The 17,209-nt window shown below is 44.5% G+C and overlaps 1 protein-coding gene across 4 annotated transcripts in view; it reads left to right on the top strand.

Moving 5' to 3' along the window:
• The window catches only part of TJP2 (tight junction protein 2), a 99,695-nt gene that overhangs the window by 67,265 nt on the left and 15,221 nt on the right, over positions 1–17,209 (top strand). For all 4 annotated transcript variants that reach the window (XM_036261389.1, XM_036261388.1, XM_036261390.1 and 1 more), the window contains 10 exons: positions 3,370–3,473; positions 4,085–4,238; positions 6,082–6,190; positions 6,301–6,428; positions 8,107–8,173; positions 8,987–9,137; positions 13,886–13,994; positions 15,278–15,488; positions 16,167–16,354; positions 16,804–16,899. In XM_036261389.1, the coding sequence (XP_036117282.1) occupies positions 3,370–3,473; positions 4,085–4,238; positions 6,082–6,190; positions 6,301–6,428; positions 8,107–8,173; positions 8,987–9,137; positions 13,886–13,994; positions 15,278–15,488; positions 16,167–16,354; positions 16,804–16,899 (1,317 nt within the window). The remainder of the gene's footprint in view (positions 1–3,369; positions 3,474–4,084; positions 4,239–6,081; positions 6,191–6,300; positions 6,429–8,106; positions 8,174–8,986; positions 9,138–13,885; positions 13,995–15,277; positions 15,489–16,166; positions 16,355–16,803; positions 16,900–17,209) is intronic.

Raw genomic sequence — 17,209 nt, 5'->3', positions numbered from 1 at the left:
AACCTACAAGAATTGCAAAACCGCCCTGGCCGGTTTGGCTCAGCGGTTAGAGCATCTGCCTGCGGTCCGGAGAGACCCGGGTTCGGTTCCCGCTAAGGGCATGTACCTCGGTTGCAGTTTGTCCCCGGCCCTGGTTGGTCGTGCGGGTGGCAGCCACTCGATGTGTCCCTTTCACGTCGATGTTTCCCTCTCTCTTTCTCTTCCTCTCTCTCCCTCCCACTCTATCTGTGCAAAAAATGGAAAAATGTCCTCGGGTGAGGATTAAAAACAAAACAAAACAAAACAAAAGAATTGCAAAACCATTCTGCTCCCAGATTGAAAGGTGGACAGGAGAGAGGCTTTGAGAAAGATGACTTGGCGTGAGACCTCCTTCAGAGATGTCCAGTGCACGTTCTATAGGACTTGCACCCAAGGTTCTTGAGTTACTTAAGGAGTGAGTGCTTTTCAAACTTTTTCCTTCTCCTCTTTCCCCTTTTCCCTTTCTCTTTCCCCTCCTCCTCCTGCCATAGAAAGAACCACATTTTACAAACAATATGGATGTTTGTACATTTAAAAACTTGAGCAAAAGTTTCATGGGACAGTGCTTTATGTGATACATTCTGAGAGGTTCCATTACATTTAATTTTAAAATGCTGGTTGAAACTCACTAAATTGATTTGAAGACTCACTAATGGATTGTGATCCACAGTTTAAAAAGACATTGTTTGTCCTAAGAGACTACCCAAGTCATGCCTGGTCTTAGTTATATTATACAGGACAAAAGGAGTTATGACCCTATGCTGATATAGCATTTTATTCCTCCTTGGCCTTTCAGTCCCTCAAACTTAGAATTCATTTTTTTTTTTAAAGTTCCACTTTAAAAAAAAAATTGTTTTTGCCACTTTTTGCTGCGATTACACAATAATTTAGCCATTATTGACCAGAGTTGCATAAGAATTAATCTTTAAAGACCATTGCTGTAGGCAAAATCTACATTTGATTAGGAAAAATGCGATCCAGCTCTGGCCGGTGTGGCTCAGTTTGTTGGGCGTCATCACGGACACTGAAAGGCTGCTGGTTCGATTCCCAGGCAGTGCACATTGCATAGGTTGTGGGCTCAATCCCCAGTAGGGGCCGTGCAGGAGGCAGCTGATCGATGTTGCGCTGTCACATAGATGTTTCTCTTTCTCCCTCTCCCTTCCTCTCTCTGTAAAAATCAACAAAACTGCCCGGCTAGTGTAGCTCAGTTGGTTGAGTGTTGTCCCATGCACCAAGAGATCACCAGTTTGATTCCCAATCAGGGCACATGCCCAGGTTTTGGGTCGATCCCCAGTGGGGGCCGTGCAGGAGGCAACCGATCTCTCTCATTGATGTTTCTATCTTTCTCTCTCCCTCTCCCGACTTGTCTCTCTAAAATCAATAAAAACATTTTTAAACTATATTTTTTAACAATAAAACTATTAAAAAAGAAAAATGTGATCCATTCATATGGATAGCTGTTGCATTTCATGGGCACCAAATAGCCTCCTGATAAATGTTTTAGAAGCTGGTCAACTGATTTTTAAAATTCATTTAAGAGATGTCTGCATACACACCAATAATTCTGTCTGTAACCTTATGAGTGCAGTTAAGAGGATAAAGGAATTGTTACTAGATGAGAAAGAAGTCCTCACCAAAGCTTGTCTCGCCTTCTGTCATGTCCTCCATGAAAGAAGGTGCTGTTTTACCCTCTTCTTTCTTGAGAGTCAGCTTCCTAAGGGGTGGGGGGAACCTCAGCACTTTCAATCATTGTGGTAAGATCTGATGGTAACTTACTGTAAGTCATTTAAAACTTGTCTGTAACCATTATCATAACTTTCGCCCGTGGTAGAAAGTTACTTTGTTTTGTAGTTATACGATTTTGAATCCAAAACAGTAATAATGAAAATTGAATGTATCTCTTTTTAAAACCTTCTAGCTTCCTAAGAATAACCGAAATTCGTCTTTAAAAATGTGTTTTTACAAGTGTAATGAGTAAAATCAGAATAGTCTGATAATTTTTAAAATATGCGTACTTAGTACAGTGTTTTTCTTTTGAGAGCACTTCAAAGTCCACAAAACCTCAGAGCTATGCTGGTTTTAGTTAAATACTTCATTGCTTGGCCTGGCTCATTTACCCCTTTTCTTCACACATGAAATATTTTCAGTGCCAAACCCCACACATTCTAAATTGTTACAGATGAGGGCTGTTCAATTTGCAGGCCTTCCTGTAGGCAACTGCATTGTCAGCAGAATATGCCTGTTAAGATGTATTGAACTGGTTTTTTTCTTCCCAACATTTTACTTTGAAAAGTGTTAATTTTATAGCAAATACTAGCCTTCACCTAGTTTTACCAGTTGTTACATTCTGCCCATTGGTTTTCATTTTCCGTCCTTTTCCCCCCTTTCTCCTGCCCCTTTCCCTCTCCCTCCTCCCTACCGCTCTCAGGACCGTTTCTCAGTGGTGTTCTGGAAACACCTGAAGTATGGAGCGGGCGGTGTGACCCTTTACCCTTAAATATGTCAGCAGGTGTCCCCCGAGGACAAGAACATTCTCCTACATAACCATGATGCCTTTATCACATTAACATTAATATCCCTTTTAATATATGATGCTAAAATTGAGGTTGTTCCAAAATAATGTAAGCACCCCCCCCCACACACACACACACCTCTTTCCCACATTGGATCACGGATCATCAAGTGAAGGTTCATGCATTGCACTGATTGAGTTTTTATCTCTTAATCTGTAATAGTCCTTCTGCCTCTTATTTTGTATGACATTGACTTTTTTTTTTTTTTAAGAATCCTCACCTGAGGATATTTTTCTATTTATCTTCAGATAGAGTGAGGGGAGGGAGAGAGAGAAAAACACTGATGCAAGAGAATGAATGCATCATTGGTTGCCTCCCCCATGACCCTGACCAGATGAATTGCTACTGAGGTACATGCCCTTGACCAGAATCGAACCAGCCACTCTTTGGTCTATGGGCCAATGCTCCAACCGCTGAGCCAAACCAGCCGGGGCGACACTGACTTAGTTTGATGACTCCAGGCCAGTTGTCTTAAGGAATGTCCCACATGCAAAATTAATTTTTCATCAATATATATATTTTATCTTTACTGTTGAAAGTATTACAGATGTTCCTCTCCCCCCCTCCCCATGGACCCTTTCCTCTGCTCCCACCCTCCTCTTGCTTCCTCCAAACTATTGTCTGTGTCTCTTGGTTATACATATATGCAGATAAGCTCCTTGGTTTATTTCTTTCCACCTCGCACCCCCTCTTCCCTCTGAGGATTGTCCTAAAAACCAGACCAAGTTTTCTGAACAAGTTTGTGGAATATGTGTATGTTTGTGTTTTTGTCTTCTAGAGTATGGTCTCCGGCTTGGGAGTCAGATCTTCATAAAGCAGATGACCAATACTGGTCTGGCAAATAAAGATGGCAACCTGCACGAAGGGGACATCATTCTCAAGGTGGGCAGACAGTCAGATTCCTGCTTGGCTTCATCTGTGCATTTTCACATCCAACTGGGAGCACAGTGAAACTTTGTTGCGTTGGGAGTCAGTAGTAAGACAAAGAAGAGCAGCAGAATGAGATACGTTTTATCAGAAAAACCAGACTTGGAGATCTGGAATAGCTTAACATCAGATTTTACAAATATATCAATGAGTTATTTTTTTCTTCCCCATTTGTTTAAAGTGTAAGCTCCTATTCCCTAAACTAAGGAAAGATGAGAGGGAGACTTGGTGGTATATGAATGCTGAATATTTAATAGTTTTTGTAAACCTCTCTAGTCAGGAGACACCTTCCAGTAGTAAACCAAACCATCATCTTGAGCTTGGAAGTTAAATAAATTAGCAGAGTAACTTAAGTACACTACAGCTCTCTCACGCTTGTATTTGGGATCCAGGCATGCAGGGTTATATTTAATTTAAAGGATAATTCACTTTTATTCAGTCGCCCTAAAGCCATGTCTGTTTGAATAGATGAGCAAAGTTCCATTTTCAGTAGGAGAAAATATGAATTTCTCTCTCCCCGTGAGTAGTTGTATTGCATGTACCATTACTGTCCTTTATAAACGCAGATAAATGGAACTGTAACTGAGAACATGTCTTTAATGGATGCGCGTAAACTGATAGAAAAGTCAAGAGGAAAACTGCAGCTGGTGGTGTTGAGAGACAGCAAGCAGACACTCATCAACATCCCATCGTTAAATGACAGCGACTCAGAAATAGAAGGTAAAGAAAGGAGGCTGCAAGCTTGGCTGGAAGGGCGGCGTGGCTCCGGCCTTCCCATCTCCCTGGAGCTCAGCCCTCCCGCTGGACGTGAAGCTGCGTGACAGCCTCTGCCTTAGACTTTAATTCTGAAAGAGAAGTGTTGGTCGTCACTTTCTTACTGAAGTGCCTGTTGAAATTGGGTTTCTAATGTGAAATACTGGTGCGCTTGTGAGCTCCCAGTGGATGCTGGGTAGGCCACTGAAGACAACACTTGTTAGTAAAAAGTGTGTGTATGAGCTTTTCAGATAACTAACCACATTCATTTGTGAATTGCTCATCCTTGGTTCTCTCCAGAGTGTGTTTTTGTTGTTGTTGTTCCGTTAATCCTCACCTGAGGGTATTTTTTTCATTGATTTTTAGATAAAGTGGAAGGGAGGGAAGGGGGAGAGAGAGGGAGAAAGGGAGAGAGAAAGATAAAGAGAAACATCCATGTGAGAGAGACACATTGACCGGTTGTCTCCCGCATGCACCCCAGTGGGGCTCGGGATGGAACCTGCAACCCAGCTATGTGCTCTTGACCAGAAATTGAACCCATGATGCTCCGGTGAGCAGGCGGATGCTCTAACCACCGAGCACACCGGCCAGGGCTGGTGTGTGTTTTTAAAGTGGCTATTAATATTTCCAACAGAGAGAAGACAATGTGGAGGATAGCATAAACTATAACAAAGAATCATAATGACTTATATTGGGTATTCATTGGGTAGCAATCCATGTCACCTCTTTTCTTTTAGAGTACTATAGTCATTTCTCAAATATTATTATACATAGGATAACATTTGAACCATGTACAGATTACCAATAAAAATAAGTAATTGTGTCCTGGCCAGTTTAGCTCAGCAGTTAGAGCATCGGCCCGCGAACCAGAGAGACCCAGGTTCTGTTCCCACTAAGGGTACATGCCCCGATTGCAGTTTGTTCCTGGCCCTGGTTGGGGTCATGTGGGTGGCAGCCAGTTGATGTGTCTCTCTCACATCGATGTTTCTCTTTCTCTCTTCCTTCCTCTCTCCCTCCTGCTCTATCTGAAGATAAATGCAAAAAAATGTCCTCGGGTGAGGAGATATATATATATAAATAAAGTATTCATGATATTTCCTAGTTAGCCATCTAGTATTGCCTTTGTGAAGCCAAGTTTAGAAAAAATATGAAGTTCTCAAGTTTTAAAACAGATGGTGATTTTGAAAAGAATTGCTTTATAGAACTTAGTTTAGTTTCCATTATATTAAAGTCTAAGCAATTGTTACTGCGATGAATGCAGTGCAGGGGAAGCACCCGGCACGCTAGGAGCTCGTAGTGTTTGTCTTGCTGTTCAGAGTGTGGTCCTCACCCTGCCAGCAGCTCAGCAGCATCTGGGAGCTTCATAGAGTCGCAGCGTCTCAGGCCCCACCGCAGAACAACTGCGTTCTAACGAGAGCCCAGGTGATCAGTATGTGCGTTAGTTCTTTGGGGTGCAATATATATGTATATGTATGTGTGTGTGTGTGTGTATACATATATATATGCACGCGCACACACACACACAGAGAGAGAGAGAAATTGAGTTTCAAGTCTTTAGTAGCAGCTTTGATGGAAAGTGTTCATGAAAGAGAAACCTAAAATTCTGTATTTGGCTTTCTCTTTATTAATTAATGCCTTTTCCTTCTGACTATTAGACTTTTTTTCCAACTCTGGAAGACTATTAGACTAATAGCACATTTACTGCCTGCCTCTCTTCCGTTCCCCATGTTTCCTAACCAGAGAACAGGATAATTTCTGGTACAGGTCTTAAATATTTGAGTGAAAAGTCTTTTCTTCTTTTTGAAACCAGATGTCTCGGAAATTGAGTCAAACCGATCGTTTTCTCCGGAGGAGAGACGGCAGCAGTATTCCGACTATGATTATCATTCCTCAAATGAAAAGCTGAAGGAAAAGCCAAAGTAAGATGATGTGTCTTTTCCCTCGCACGCGTCACTGTGACTGTGCGCACGCATGTTATTTGTGAGTCTGTCACATGACGAGATATTTACATGACGTGCTTATGTTCAAGAGACGACACCCAGAGCAGATGGTCCAAGATGGGCTCCGTACCCACTCCCTTTAAGAGTGCAGGCGATATTGCGGCTGCCGTTGGCACCGAGACCAGCAAGGAGCCCAGATACCAAGAGGAAGCCCCAGGTGAGGCTCATTGTAAACCGTCGCTTTCAGAAGTTCTGCTCGGTAAATCCAGAGGATGGATGGAAGAAGAGAGAGGGAGCGATTATTTTTTAAAAATCATTCTCAAATATGGAAGAGGCAATCCTGTCTCTCTCTGTTTTAATGCTGAAAAAATGTAAAGAATAATAGCCTTTTTTTCTACGCCAACGGATTGGTCACATTTTGTTATATTTGATTAGTTATGGTCCTTTTGTCTCCCGTTTCTGATCCCAACCTGGAGTGTTTCTGCTCAATATTTCTGACGCCGAGTGTGTGGGGTATTCCCTCCCCACAGCTCCCAGCTCTCCATTCTCCAGACTCCCGCTGGGTTGTCCTGCAGTTCGGTCCAGTTCTGGTACTGACGACCTGGAGTTAGTGCAGACCCCCACAAGTAAAGGGCTCTGCTCCCCAAGATGCCCCCACTTCAGACACAGATTATCACCTTTACTTTTGACTAACCAGCTCTAAACTGGGAGTTCCTAGCACCCCCTTCTTTGATTTGATAATTTGCTGGAATGGCTCACAGAACTCAAAAGCATTTCACTTGCCAATACTGGTTCATTATAAAGGATACAACTCAGGAGCAGCCAAATGAAAGACCTGCCGAGGGCAAGGTGTGGGGGATGGGCGGAGCTTCCATGCCCTCCCCAGGGGTGTCACTCTCCTCATACCTCCATGTGTTCTTCAATCCCGAAGCAATCGAACCCCAGAGTCTTATGGAGGCTTCGTCATGTGCGCGATCGATTATTAACTCACTCTCCCGCTCCTCACCCCTCCCTGGAGGATGGACAGGCAGGCCGAAAGTTCCAGGCTTCTAGCCATGGCTGGCTTATTCCGGTGACCAGCCCTATCCTGAGGCTGTCCAGAGCCCACCAGCAGTTGTGTCTTTAAAAAGCATCCTGACATAGTGATTCAAGGATCTGAAACCCTGATGTTCCAGGCAAAGCCTTGTTTTTATGGAATATGAAACAGTGTGTTTCTTCTACTTCTAACAGCTCGCTGATAGGAACCACTGCTGACTGGAGCTCTGTCTTCAGAACAAAGGACTCTCCTGTCACTCATGAAATTCCAAGGGATGTAGGAGCTCTGTGTCAGGGACTGGGGGCAGAGACCAAATATTAGAGTAAAAGATGCTCCTGGCACCCCGACCCCCCTGAAAATTATGGGGATTTTAAGAACTTTGTATCAGGAACTGGGGGCAGAGACCAAATATATATATTTCTAATTATATCACAGTAATATTTTGTCATATTTGATTAGTTGAGGTCCTTCTATATCTCAACTCTGACCTCAACCCCTTCTCCTAACCCTGCCTCTACCACCCTAAAATTATTATCATGACTCGACATGCATAAATATTTATCCATGGAAAAACAGCATTATTATGAGTTTTTTTAGTTTTAAAAAAATGCTATCTTTTGGTAGATATAATTATCCATCTTGCCTTTTAGAGGTTCATTACTCACTTATTTTGAGAAACCATTGACACCTGCTGTCTTTAAATTTCACTTGAAAGACTTATTTTTGTTGTTTGATGTGATGGCAAATATGTAACAGAAGGTATGGACTTGAATTTTTTGGTGGGTTTTGTGAGCTTCATATTTTGAGAAAAATTCTGTTCAGTCCAAGTTGATAATGACAAGTGCTTCTGAATCCACAGCTCCTCAACCAAAACCATTACCGAGAACCTTTCTTCGTCCCAGTCCTGAAGATGAAGCGATATATGGGTACCTATTTTTGTCTTTTTTTCCCCCTTCTTCTTCCACACAGCTGTCTCCTTAACTGAAACTCAGAAGAATGGTGTTTTTTAACCACAGTTGGTGGTTTTGCCTATAATCTGCCACCTTTAACCAGTCCCTGTTGCTAGTGTTTCTGACAGAGAAGTCATTTGTAGAAGAGTAAAATGTGGAAGCGGGTCAAGTTTGTGCTGGTAACTTTGTCTGCTTTGTCACTTATCTGGCTACTTGTCCAGAATGTGATTCTGAAAATCCGAGTCTGGCGGATGAGTCACAGCAGATGGGTGAGGCACGGCTTACCCTCTGGTGCCCCTGCAGGGACACAGTGATCCCAGTGTGTGTGGGGAGGGAAGTGATGCCCTGCTCTGCATTCGATAACAGGAACCCCCGGCTCAGTGTTCAAGGGCAGTAGCTCCTGGGTTAGGGTGTGGCTTTCTTGAACCCAAGCTGCATATTCATTGGACAAGAGCCCTGGAGTGGGGGCAGGCTTCCCTTTGGAAGGATAGTTCATGCGGCCTTGATATTAACCCGGACCTTGCCCTGTATTTGCTTTCCAATTTTGAATGAACTCACATAAACATTCTATATGTCTACTTCTTCACTGGTAAAGTGGGCCTATATATTCATCTTACAGTCCCGAGGAAGATACAATTATGCATTACATGAGAAAAATGAAAGCGAGACTTAGAACTATAAATTACTCTATAGATAGAAGAACCTAAATCTCTCATCTGCTAATAACGTTGGTCCCCATTTACAAAAACAACCTTCCCTGTTTCCTTTCTGAATCTGAAACCCTTGCAGCCCCAACACCAAAATGGTGAGGTTCAGGAAGGGAGACAGCGTGGGCCTGCGGTTGGCTGGTGGCAACGACGTCGGGATATTTGTGGCCGGCATTCAGGAGGGGACCTCAGCAGAGCAAGAAGGCCTTCTAGAAGGGGACCAAATTCTGAAGGTAATGAAAGCCCAGTCCTGTTTTTGGAAGTTATTGGGAAACAGTGGGGTTTTCGGGTGGGGGGGGATCTTGTCTTACCTAAGGGAGGGGGAAGCGGTCCAGTGTGTGAAAATAGATCAACTGCAGGCTTGTTGCTGCCCAGCCTCAGGGTCTCAGTTTCCCTGGATTGGGCCCTGTCTTCTCAGTCCTGGAACCCAAAAGTCACTCCAGTGTGGGAATTTATAATGTTCAAGACCCGTGCAAAGATCTGTATTAGCTAGATTAACAAAAAAATGGAAACTCTAACTAAAGGCCCAGGAAGAAGATCTTTCAAAAACTCTTGCTGACGTTTGGTTTTTCATCGATTCCCGTCTGGTTGTCACTCTCAAGGCAGTGTGCTGGAACGGAGCAGAGGCGGGTGTTGGCATCGGATGGTCTGGTTTGAATTGCATCCCAGCCTCTCATTAGTTCTGTGACCCTGGTTCAACCTCTGAGACTCGGGTTTCTCTGTCTGTTCAATGGGGATAAGGGTACCTGCCTTGCAGGGACCCTGGCAAGATGAGAATAGATAACACAGACACCCCGCAGAGTTCCTGGCACAGAGTATGAAGGTCAATGTCCTTGCCCTTCTTTATGCATTGGAAAGTAATCTGCCACTCAGTATGTTACTTACATCTGAAGTTGTGCAGGAGGGGGATTTCTTGGTCAATCAAACACTGGTACTTTTAACATTACTGTATATGTGTTTGTGTTGGTTTTAAAAAATGATAACCAACTCAGCTTTGACATTTTATGAGATACGGGTAATGTCTTTCCCACCGACTTCAGAATAAACTTCAAGAATATCAAGTACCCCTTGATGCAAATACAGATGGTAGTGAACTGGCTGCGCCGGAATTTCTGCTTCTGTGAACTCGCATTTCTTCCGTAGGCGTTACTAGGAGATCGGGGAAGAGCATCTGGGCTCAGAGGAGGGGAGTGGACGCGGGATTCCCGGGAGGCAGGCGGCCCGGCCGGGACAGGAAGGCCTCTTCCTTCTTGGCCCTTGGCCCCGTCGCCGTGGTTTAGGTTTCGTTTCTAGAGCACACGGAGGGCAGACTTGATCATGAGCCTTGCTGAAGCTTTCCAGTGACATTCAAGACCCTCTTTGGCTCTGGTCGGATCCTAGGAGACTAAGTGTACCTGAGTGAACCTGTGGTGCCACATGATCCGAGGAAACGTCACTTACCAAGTGCTTCTAATAAGACTCCTGTCCAGTGCCAGCTCATACCAATTTACTCTTGGGCTGATGTCCAAGAAGAAAAAGCATGCTTCCTAACTAGTACAGGGGCCATGGAAAGCCAGGTAGGAATTTGGAAGTTTTTGCTCATGACGATCAAGAATAAAAATTCTTTTTAAAAAAATCCTCACCAGAGGATATTTTTCCATTGTTTTTTTTTTTTAGATAGAGTAGAAGGGAAGAGAGGAGTGAGGAGGGAGGGAGGGAGGAGAGAGAGAGAGAGAGAAATATTGATGTGAGAGACACATCAATTGGTTGCCTCCTGCACCATCCTGACCGGAGCTGGGGATCAAACCCAAAACCGAGGTACATCCCCTTGATCTGGAATCAAACCAGCTACTCTTTTTTGTTGTTGTTCTTTCTTTATTGATTTTAGAGAGAGAGAGGAAGGGAGGGGGGGAGAGAGAAACATCGATGAGAGAGAACATTGATTGGCCATCTCTTGCATGCCCCCCACTGGGTATTTTGCCCACAACTGGGCATGTGCCCTGACCGGGAATTGAACCAGCAACCTCTTGGTGCATGGGTCATTGCTCAACCACTGAGCCACACCGGCCAGGCTGAACCGAACCAGCTACTCCTTGGTCTTCGGGCCAACACTAACTGCTGAGCCAAACCAGCCAGGGGAAGGATAAAATAGTTTTGTATGCAGTGGGGGAAAAGATTTCTCGAATTTCCATGAATAAAAAATAGGGACTTTACATGGGGACTTGACAGGTTGACCTCTCTGTAAGTCATTAAAGAAAGGGAGAGTCACTTCCATGGGCAAAAGCCATGGTGTGCAGAGTTTATATTTACGAAAGTGTCTTGTTTCCTGTTTTCACTTGGCGACAAGGAAGGAACCATGGGAACTGGCTTCCTCGTCCCTGATTGTGAACACATTTTCTGTTGGCTACAAAAGCAGCCCTCAGTTCTGAGAGGGGCGGGAGACGCCAGGGCAGAGAGGCCACGCACCGGCGTCAGTGCAGGATGCGCTCAGGCTCAACGCGGACCGGGGGGCCCTGCACGCGGCTCACTAGAGAGTAAAAGGGGTATTTATTGGAGAGGACTGTCCAACCTAGCCATCCTGTTGTTCTTTGACTTTAACTTGTTTCAGAACACCTTGTCATGGCCAAGTTGAACGTATGTGGTGAACTATGTACATAAACCCATCACTTTTTGTATCACGGGTTGATTTTTTTAAAAAAATCCTTGCCTGAGGATATTTTTTTCCATATATCTTCAGATAGAGTGGGAGGGAGGGGGGAGAGAGAGAGAGAGAGAGAGAGAGAGAGAGATGTGAGCGGAACACATCAACTGGCTGCCTCCCCCACCACCCGACCAGGACGGGGATAGAACCGCAACCAGGATACGTGCCCTTGACCAGAATTGAACCCGAGACTCTTTGGTGCATAGGCTGATGTTCTAACCACTGAGCCAAACCAGCCAGGACTGTATCACAGGTTTTTCTTTTGTCAGGGTGACAGACAGCTTGATGTGTGGAATGAAAACGAGTGGGCTGTACCGTGGCCAAGTGTGTGCCTTGTAAATAACAGAAGTAGACATGCTTTTGTGCGAGGTCTGGCTGTCTCTTTGCTTATTATTTGTCTGGTATGGTTGTCATGTCATACCAGAAACTTTTAGGGGATTAAAAAGAGAAAAAAAGTCCTAAGTTTGCTTATTAACCATGATTTTACAATGTGGCTACCTGGTGTGCTTAAATTTTGACTAGTAAACGTTTTTGGCTTGCCCAGCTGGTGTGGCTCAGTGGATTGAGTGTTGTCCCATGGACTGAGAGGTCCCGGTTCCATTCCTGGTCCTCAGTGCAGAGGTGTGTGCAGGAGGCAGCTGATCTATGTATCTCTCTCACATCGATGTTTCTCTCTCTCTCCTTTCCTCTTTACTAAATAATCAATAAAAACATATTTAAAAAAAGTTTTGGCTTGATGAAAGATCAGTCTCACAGGGCCATAGAGATGGACAGGGGGACCTCTAAGGTTTTCCCCAGCCCCGTGGCCCAGTCTTATTTAAATAAACAAATATAAGCAAATACATGCATATAATAACACACCTGGGGCCGTATATGGACACATGTAGATCTACAGATGGCACAAGAAAGGATCATATACCTAATTGGGGGATGGAAGGAATGACAGTTGTCATTCCATATTGTTTCAAAGGAAAGTTTACCGTGATTGCGTTAGCAGGTCAATTCATTTTAAAAGTAGCAAATAAGTTTTAGTCTATTGCCTGTTTTCACTCAATTATACATTCTAACATTAATTAAATTATAAATTCTAACGTTAACTAATGAACTGTTTTTAGTAATAAAACTTTACTATAGTCCTCAATGATTGAAGAAAGTATTTTATAGGAATTCTGTATCTTTTTACTTCTATAATACACTATTAAAACATTAGGGGCTTTAAAATAATTTTTGCATTTTACTTGTAATTTTTCTCTTTTAAAATGGTTTTAAAGGTACAAAACAAAGATGTCAAAATGTCTATTTCCCCCCCACACACACACATTTCAATTTTACTTGCTTTTTAACTTCCAAAAGCTTTTTTTAAAATCCTCACTTGAGGAAATTTTTCCATTTTTGTTCAGATAGAGTGGGATGGAGAGAGAGAGAGAGAGAGAGAGAGAGAGAGAGAGAGAGAGAAATATTGATGTGAAAGGGACACATTGATTGGTTGCCTCCTGCACGACCCCAACCAGGGCTGGGGATGCATCGCAACCGAGGTACGTGCCCTTGACCAGAATCGAACCCACAACTCATTGGTCCGCGGGCTGACACTCTAACCACTGAGCCAAACCAGCCAGGGCCCAAAAGCTTTTTATAATGCCACCTCCTGGGTCAGTGGGGAATAAATGTTGTGGGTTCCTTGCCAGAAATAAGTGTGTGTCAGAGCTTAAATATGTAAGTCTGTGTATTAGGGTATTGGTCTGCCGTATAAGGCGAATGCTCTTCAATTTCTTAAACTCACATTAAACACCTTCTAGGTGATAGAAGCTGTTGGAGAAAGGTGGAATTGATCAGATCCTTTATTTCCAGGCTTTTATTGAACAAATTTAAAGAATGTTTATGCTTTCAGCTGGGCCAGCATGCTCATTTGCCATAGACACCACCACTCCCTATTGCATTATAGTTGCTTGTTTTATGATTGTACATGACCTCCCTGGCCTCTTCAATGGGAGACTCAAATAAGACCAAACCAACCACAAAAAGTTCTAATCTGATCTAGTGACCAGTCTTTGATGGAATGCACATTCCTAAGGCAGTTGGCAGAGTGGGGAGGCAGGAAGGAGAGGTGATACCCACATAGCCCAGGCCAACAGCAGGGTGCTGGGAAGGCTTGAGCAGGGACACTAAGGACTTCTTTACATCTGAATTTTGTTCTGGGCAGACCCTGATCCAGATTTTAAAAAAAAAATGTTCAGATGGCACCTTTTTATAAACAACTTCTTGTTTTTTGTTTTTATTTTTCCTGTTCGCCCTTCCCATCAGGTGAACACACAGGATTTCAGAGGGCTGGTTCGGGAAGATGCTGTTCTCTACCTGTTAGAAATCCCCAAAGGTGAAATGGTGACCATTTTAGCTCAGAGCCGAGCTGATGGTGAGCAAATTTGTTCATTAGTTTAATGGTGGGGGGAATTGTGGGGAGGCTGAGAGAGGTGTCTTGGGACCAGAAAAGGTAAATGTGGTATTAAAAAATTGAAATGGATTCTAACACCTAATCTTTGGAGACAAATTGGGTACCATATAAATTTCTACAGAAATGTTTCCTATGCACCCACTAAAATAATTTCACTGGTGGTGTCAAGTTGGACTGTAACTGCTTTTCTGAATAGTGATCCATCCTTAAGCACTGCCTGGAGTTACTGAGTCTTTCATATGATGGATGCAAAGAGCCACACCTCCTGGTCAGCTCCCACATTAACTCGTACAGTCTGACAAGTTGCTTCTCCTTACCAGGTCTCGTTGTTTTCACCCATCAGCTGGGAGTTGGTAGCATCTTTCCTGTCTGCTTCAGAGGGTTGATTGACAACTGTGTTAGTCAGGATTCTCCAGAGAAACAGAACCAATTGGGTGTGTGTGTGTGAGTGTGTGTGTGTAGAGAGAGAAAGAGAGAGATTGATTGATTGACTATAAGGAGTTGGCCTAATGATTATAGAGGCTGGCAAGTCTCAAGATCTGCAAAGTGAATGGCAAGCTGGAGACTGAGGAGAACTGCTAATTTAGTTTTAGTCTAAAACCAAAGGCCTGAGAACCAAGAGAGCTGATGGAGTCCACAGGCTGGCAGTTGAGACCTAGGAAGAATGGATGTTTCTGTTGGAGTGTGAAAGCAGGAAAAAACTGATGTCCTACTCGAAGGCAGGAAGAGTTCGTTTTCTCTAAGTCAGGGAAGGGTTCTTCTTTTTGTTCTCTTCAAAAGCCTTCAACTGATAGGTGGAGGCCCACCCACATCAGGGAGTGCAATCTGCTTTGCTTAGTCTACCAGTTTAAACATAATCTCATCCCTAAACACCCAGAATGATGTTTGACCAAATATCTGGGCGTCCTGTGGGCCAGTCAAGTTGACACATAAAATTAATCATCACAGTGGCTCATAAAGTTAGTTTTTTATCCTTCTTCCTGTTTGAGCCATGGTTCCCGTAGGGCCTGTATGCTGAGTTTGCTAAATGGACAGAAGGTAAAGGGATGATCAGGAAAAGAAAAAGCTGAAAACTCTTTTGAAAAGGACCTCTGGGGGGTGGGTCAGGATCAGGGTGGAGGGGGTCAATGGGGGAAAAGGGGGCGGACATCTGTAATACTTTTCAACAGTAAAAATAAATAAAATAAAAAAGAGACCTCTAGCTAAAGCAGAATGCAGCATACAGTGATGCTTTTGTCTTTCAGTGTACAGAGAGATACTGGCTTGTGGCAGAGGGGATTCGTTTTTTATAAGAAGCCACTTTGAATGTGAGAAGGAAAGTCCACAGAGCCTGGCCTTCACCAGGGGAGAGGTCTTCCGAGTGGTGGACACCCTGTATGACGGCAAGCTGGGCCACTGGCTGGCTGTGAGGATCGGAAATGAGTTGGAGAAAGGCTTAATCCCCAACAAAAGCAGGTATCTGAGGTCACGTGCTCCCACATACCCCTCTTTCATGCCCCCCCCCCAAATAAACCAGAGTCTCACCCGCCTCCAAAAGGAAGCCACACATGGCTTCATTATTTGTCCTCATGTCCTCTCCCATCATCTGCTTCTTGTTTACGATGAGTGGCCTAGGACTGTGAACAGCCGCCAGGTGGTTGGTGTGAGTATTTAGCATCACCTAGTTGGTTGTTGCACTTGGCTGGCTTTGAAAGATGTCCCAAGGGGTGCCCGCCGCCTCGCATGGCACACAAGCAGATACGAGCAGCTGCAGCACACCTGCACGCCTCGGAGATGTGCTCTTGTCCAGGGCGTGTCCCTCGTCCCCAACCAGTGGCCACTTGTTGGTTTGCTGACTTATATTTGGCAGGGGTTTCAGGTCTGTTTCCTATATACCAGCCTGTCCGAAGGAGCCATGTTCAGTGTGTGTATTACTGAGCTACTCCTGGTGGTTTTAGGGGGACCGAGCCTTTCTCTGCCTCCATCGGGAAGAGAGAGTTCCCACCTTTCCCACCCCGTGAAACCTCTTCACCGTCAAGCTGTGTCTTCCCTAATCCAGGTTCACGAGAAAGACAGGGTAGACTTGGGGAATGACATGCACGTCCGCACACTTTCTAGCGCCGGAGGTTTACTTCCTGTGGTGTCTCCCCGCAGAGCTGAGCAGATGGCCAGCGTTCAGAATGCCCAGAGAGACAACGCCGGGGACAGGGCGGACTTCTGGAGGATGCGCGGCCAGCGGTCCGGCGTGAAGAAGAACCTGAAGAAGAGCCGGGAGGACCTGACGGCCGCCGTGTCGGTCAGCACCAAGTTCCCGGCCTACGAGAAGGTTCTGCTGCGAGAAGGTGAGGAAGCCACGTGGTGTGGGAAGTGATCCGACAGCGCTCGGAGCCGTCCTCCTTCATTTCAGATTGTAGCTGTCGGGTTCACGCTTACCTGGAACACTTAGACCGCTTACCTGGAAGTCACCCAGTTGGACTTACATCCAAACACGAGAAAAGCTTACGAAAGGGCGAGCTGTGCACACTTGTAAATGGCAGAGTATTTCCACAACCTCAGTTATTTGTGATACTGCCATTCAGAAGTGTTTATATATTACGTCTAGTGACGTTTATCTTGAAGAGGAGGGGAATGAAGGCATAGTCTTCAGAGAAGAGCTGGGCCGATTGGGGACGGGGGAACAGGCAGTGTCTTTCATTGAGACATGTTCTCAGGAGCTATACAATACGTTTGCTTCTCATTTTAACAGCTACAGAGCGTATGTGTTTTCATGGCCTTTCTTGTCTCATTTCAGCTGGTTTCAAGAGACCAGTGGTCTTATTTGGCCCCATAGCAGATATAGCGATGGAGAAGTTGGCAAATGAGTTACCTGACCTGTTCCAAACTGCCAGTAAGTCTATCAGTGTTTTTGTGTTTTTAAAAAATCCTCACCCGAGGATATTTCCCCATTGATTTTCAGATAGCGTGAGAAGGAGGGAGGGAGAGAGGCAGAGAAACATCCCTGTGAGAGAGTCACATTGAGTGGTTGCCTGCTGCATGACCCCAACCAGGGCTGGGGATTGAACTGCAACTGAGATACATGTCCTTGACTGGAATTGAACCTGTGACTCTTTGGTGCACAGGCCGACGCTCTAACCTCTGAGCCAAACCGGCCAGGGGTTATCTGTGCTATTTTTTTTCTCACAAAATTTTAATTTGAA

Source organism: Molossus molossus, unplaced genomic scaffold (genome assembly GCF_014108415.1).
Source record: "Molossus molossus isolate mMolMol1 unplaced genomic scaffold, mMolMol1.p scaffold_m16_p_14, whole genome shotgun sequence".
NCBI classification, from domain to species: Eukaryota; Metazoa; Chordata; class Mammalia; order Chiroptera; family Molossidae; genus Molossus; species Molossus molossus.
Note: the sequence above shows the minus strand (reverse complement) of the source record. Positions and strands in the feature narration are given on the sequence as shown.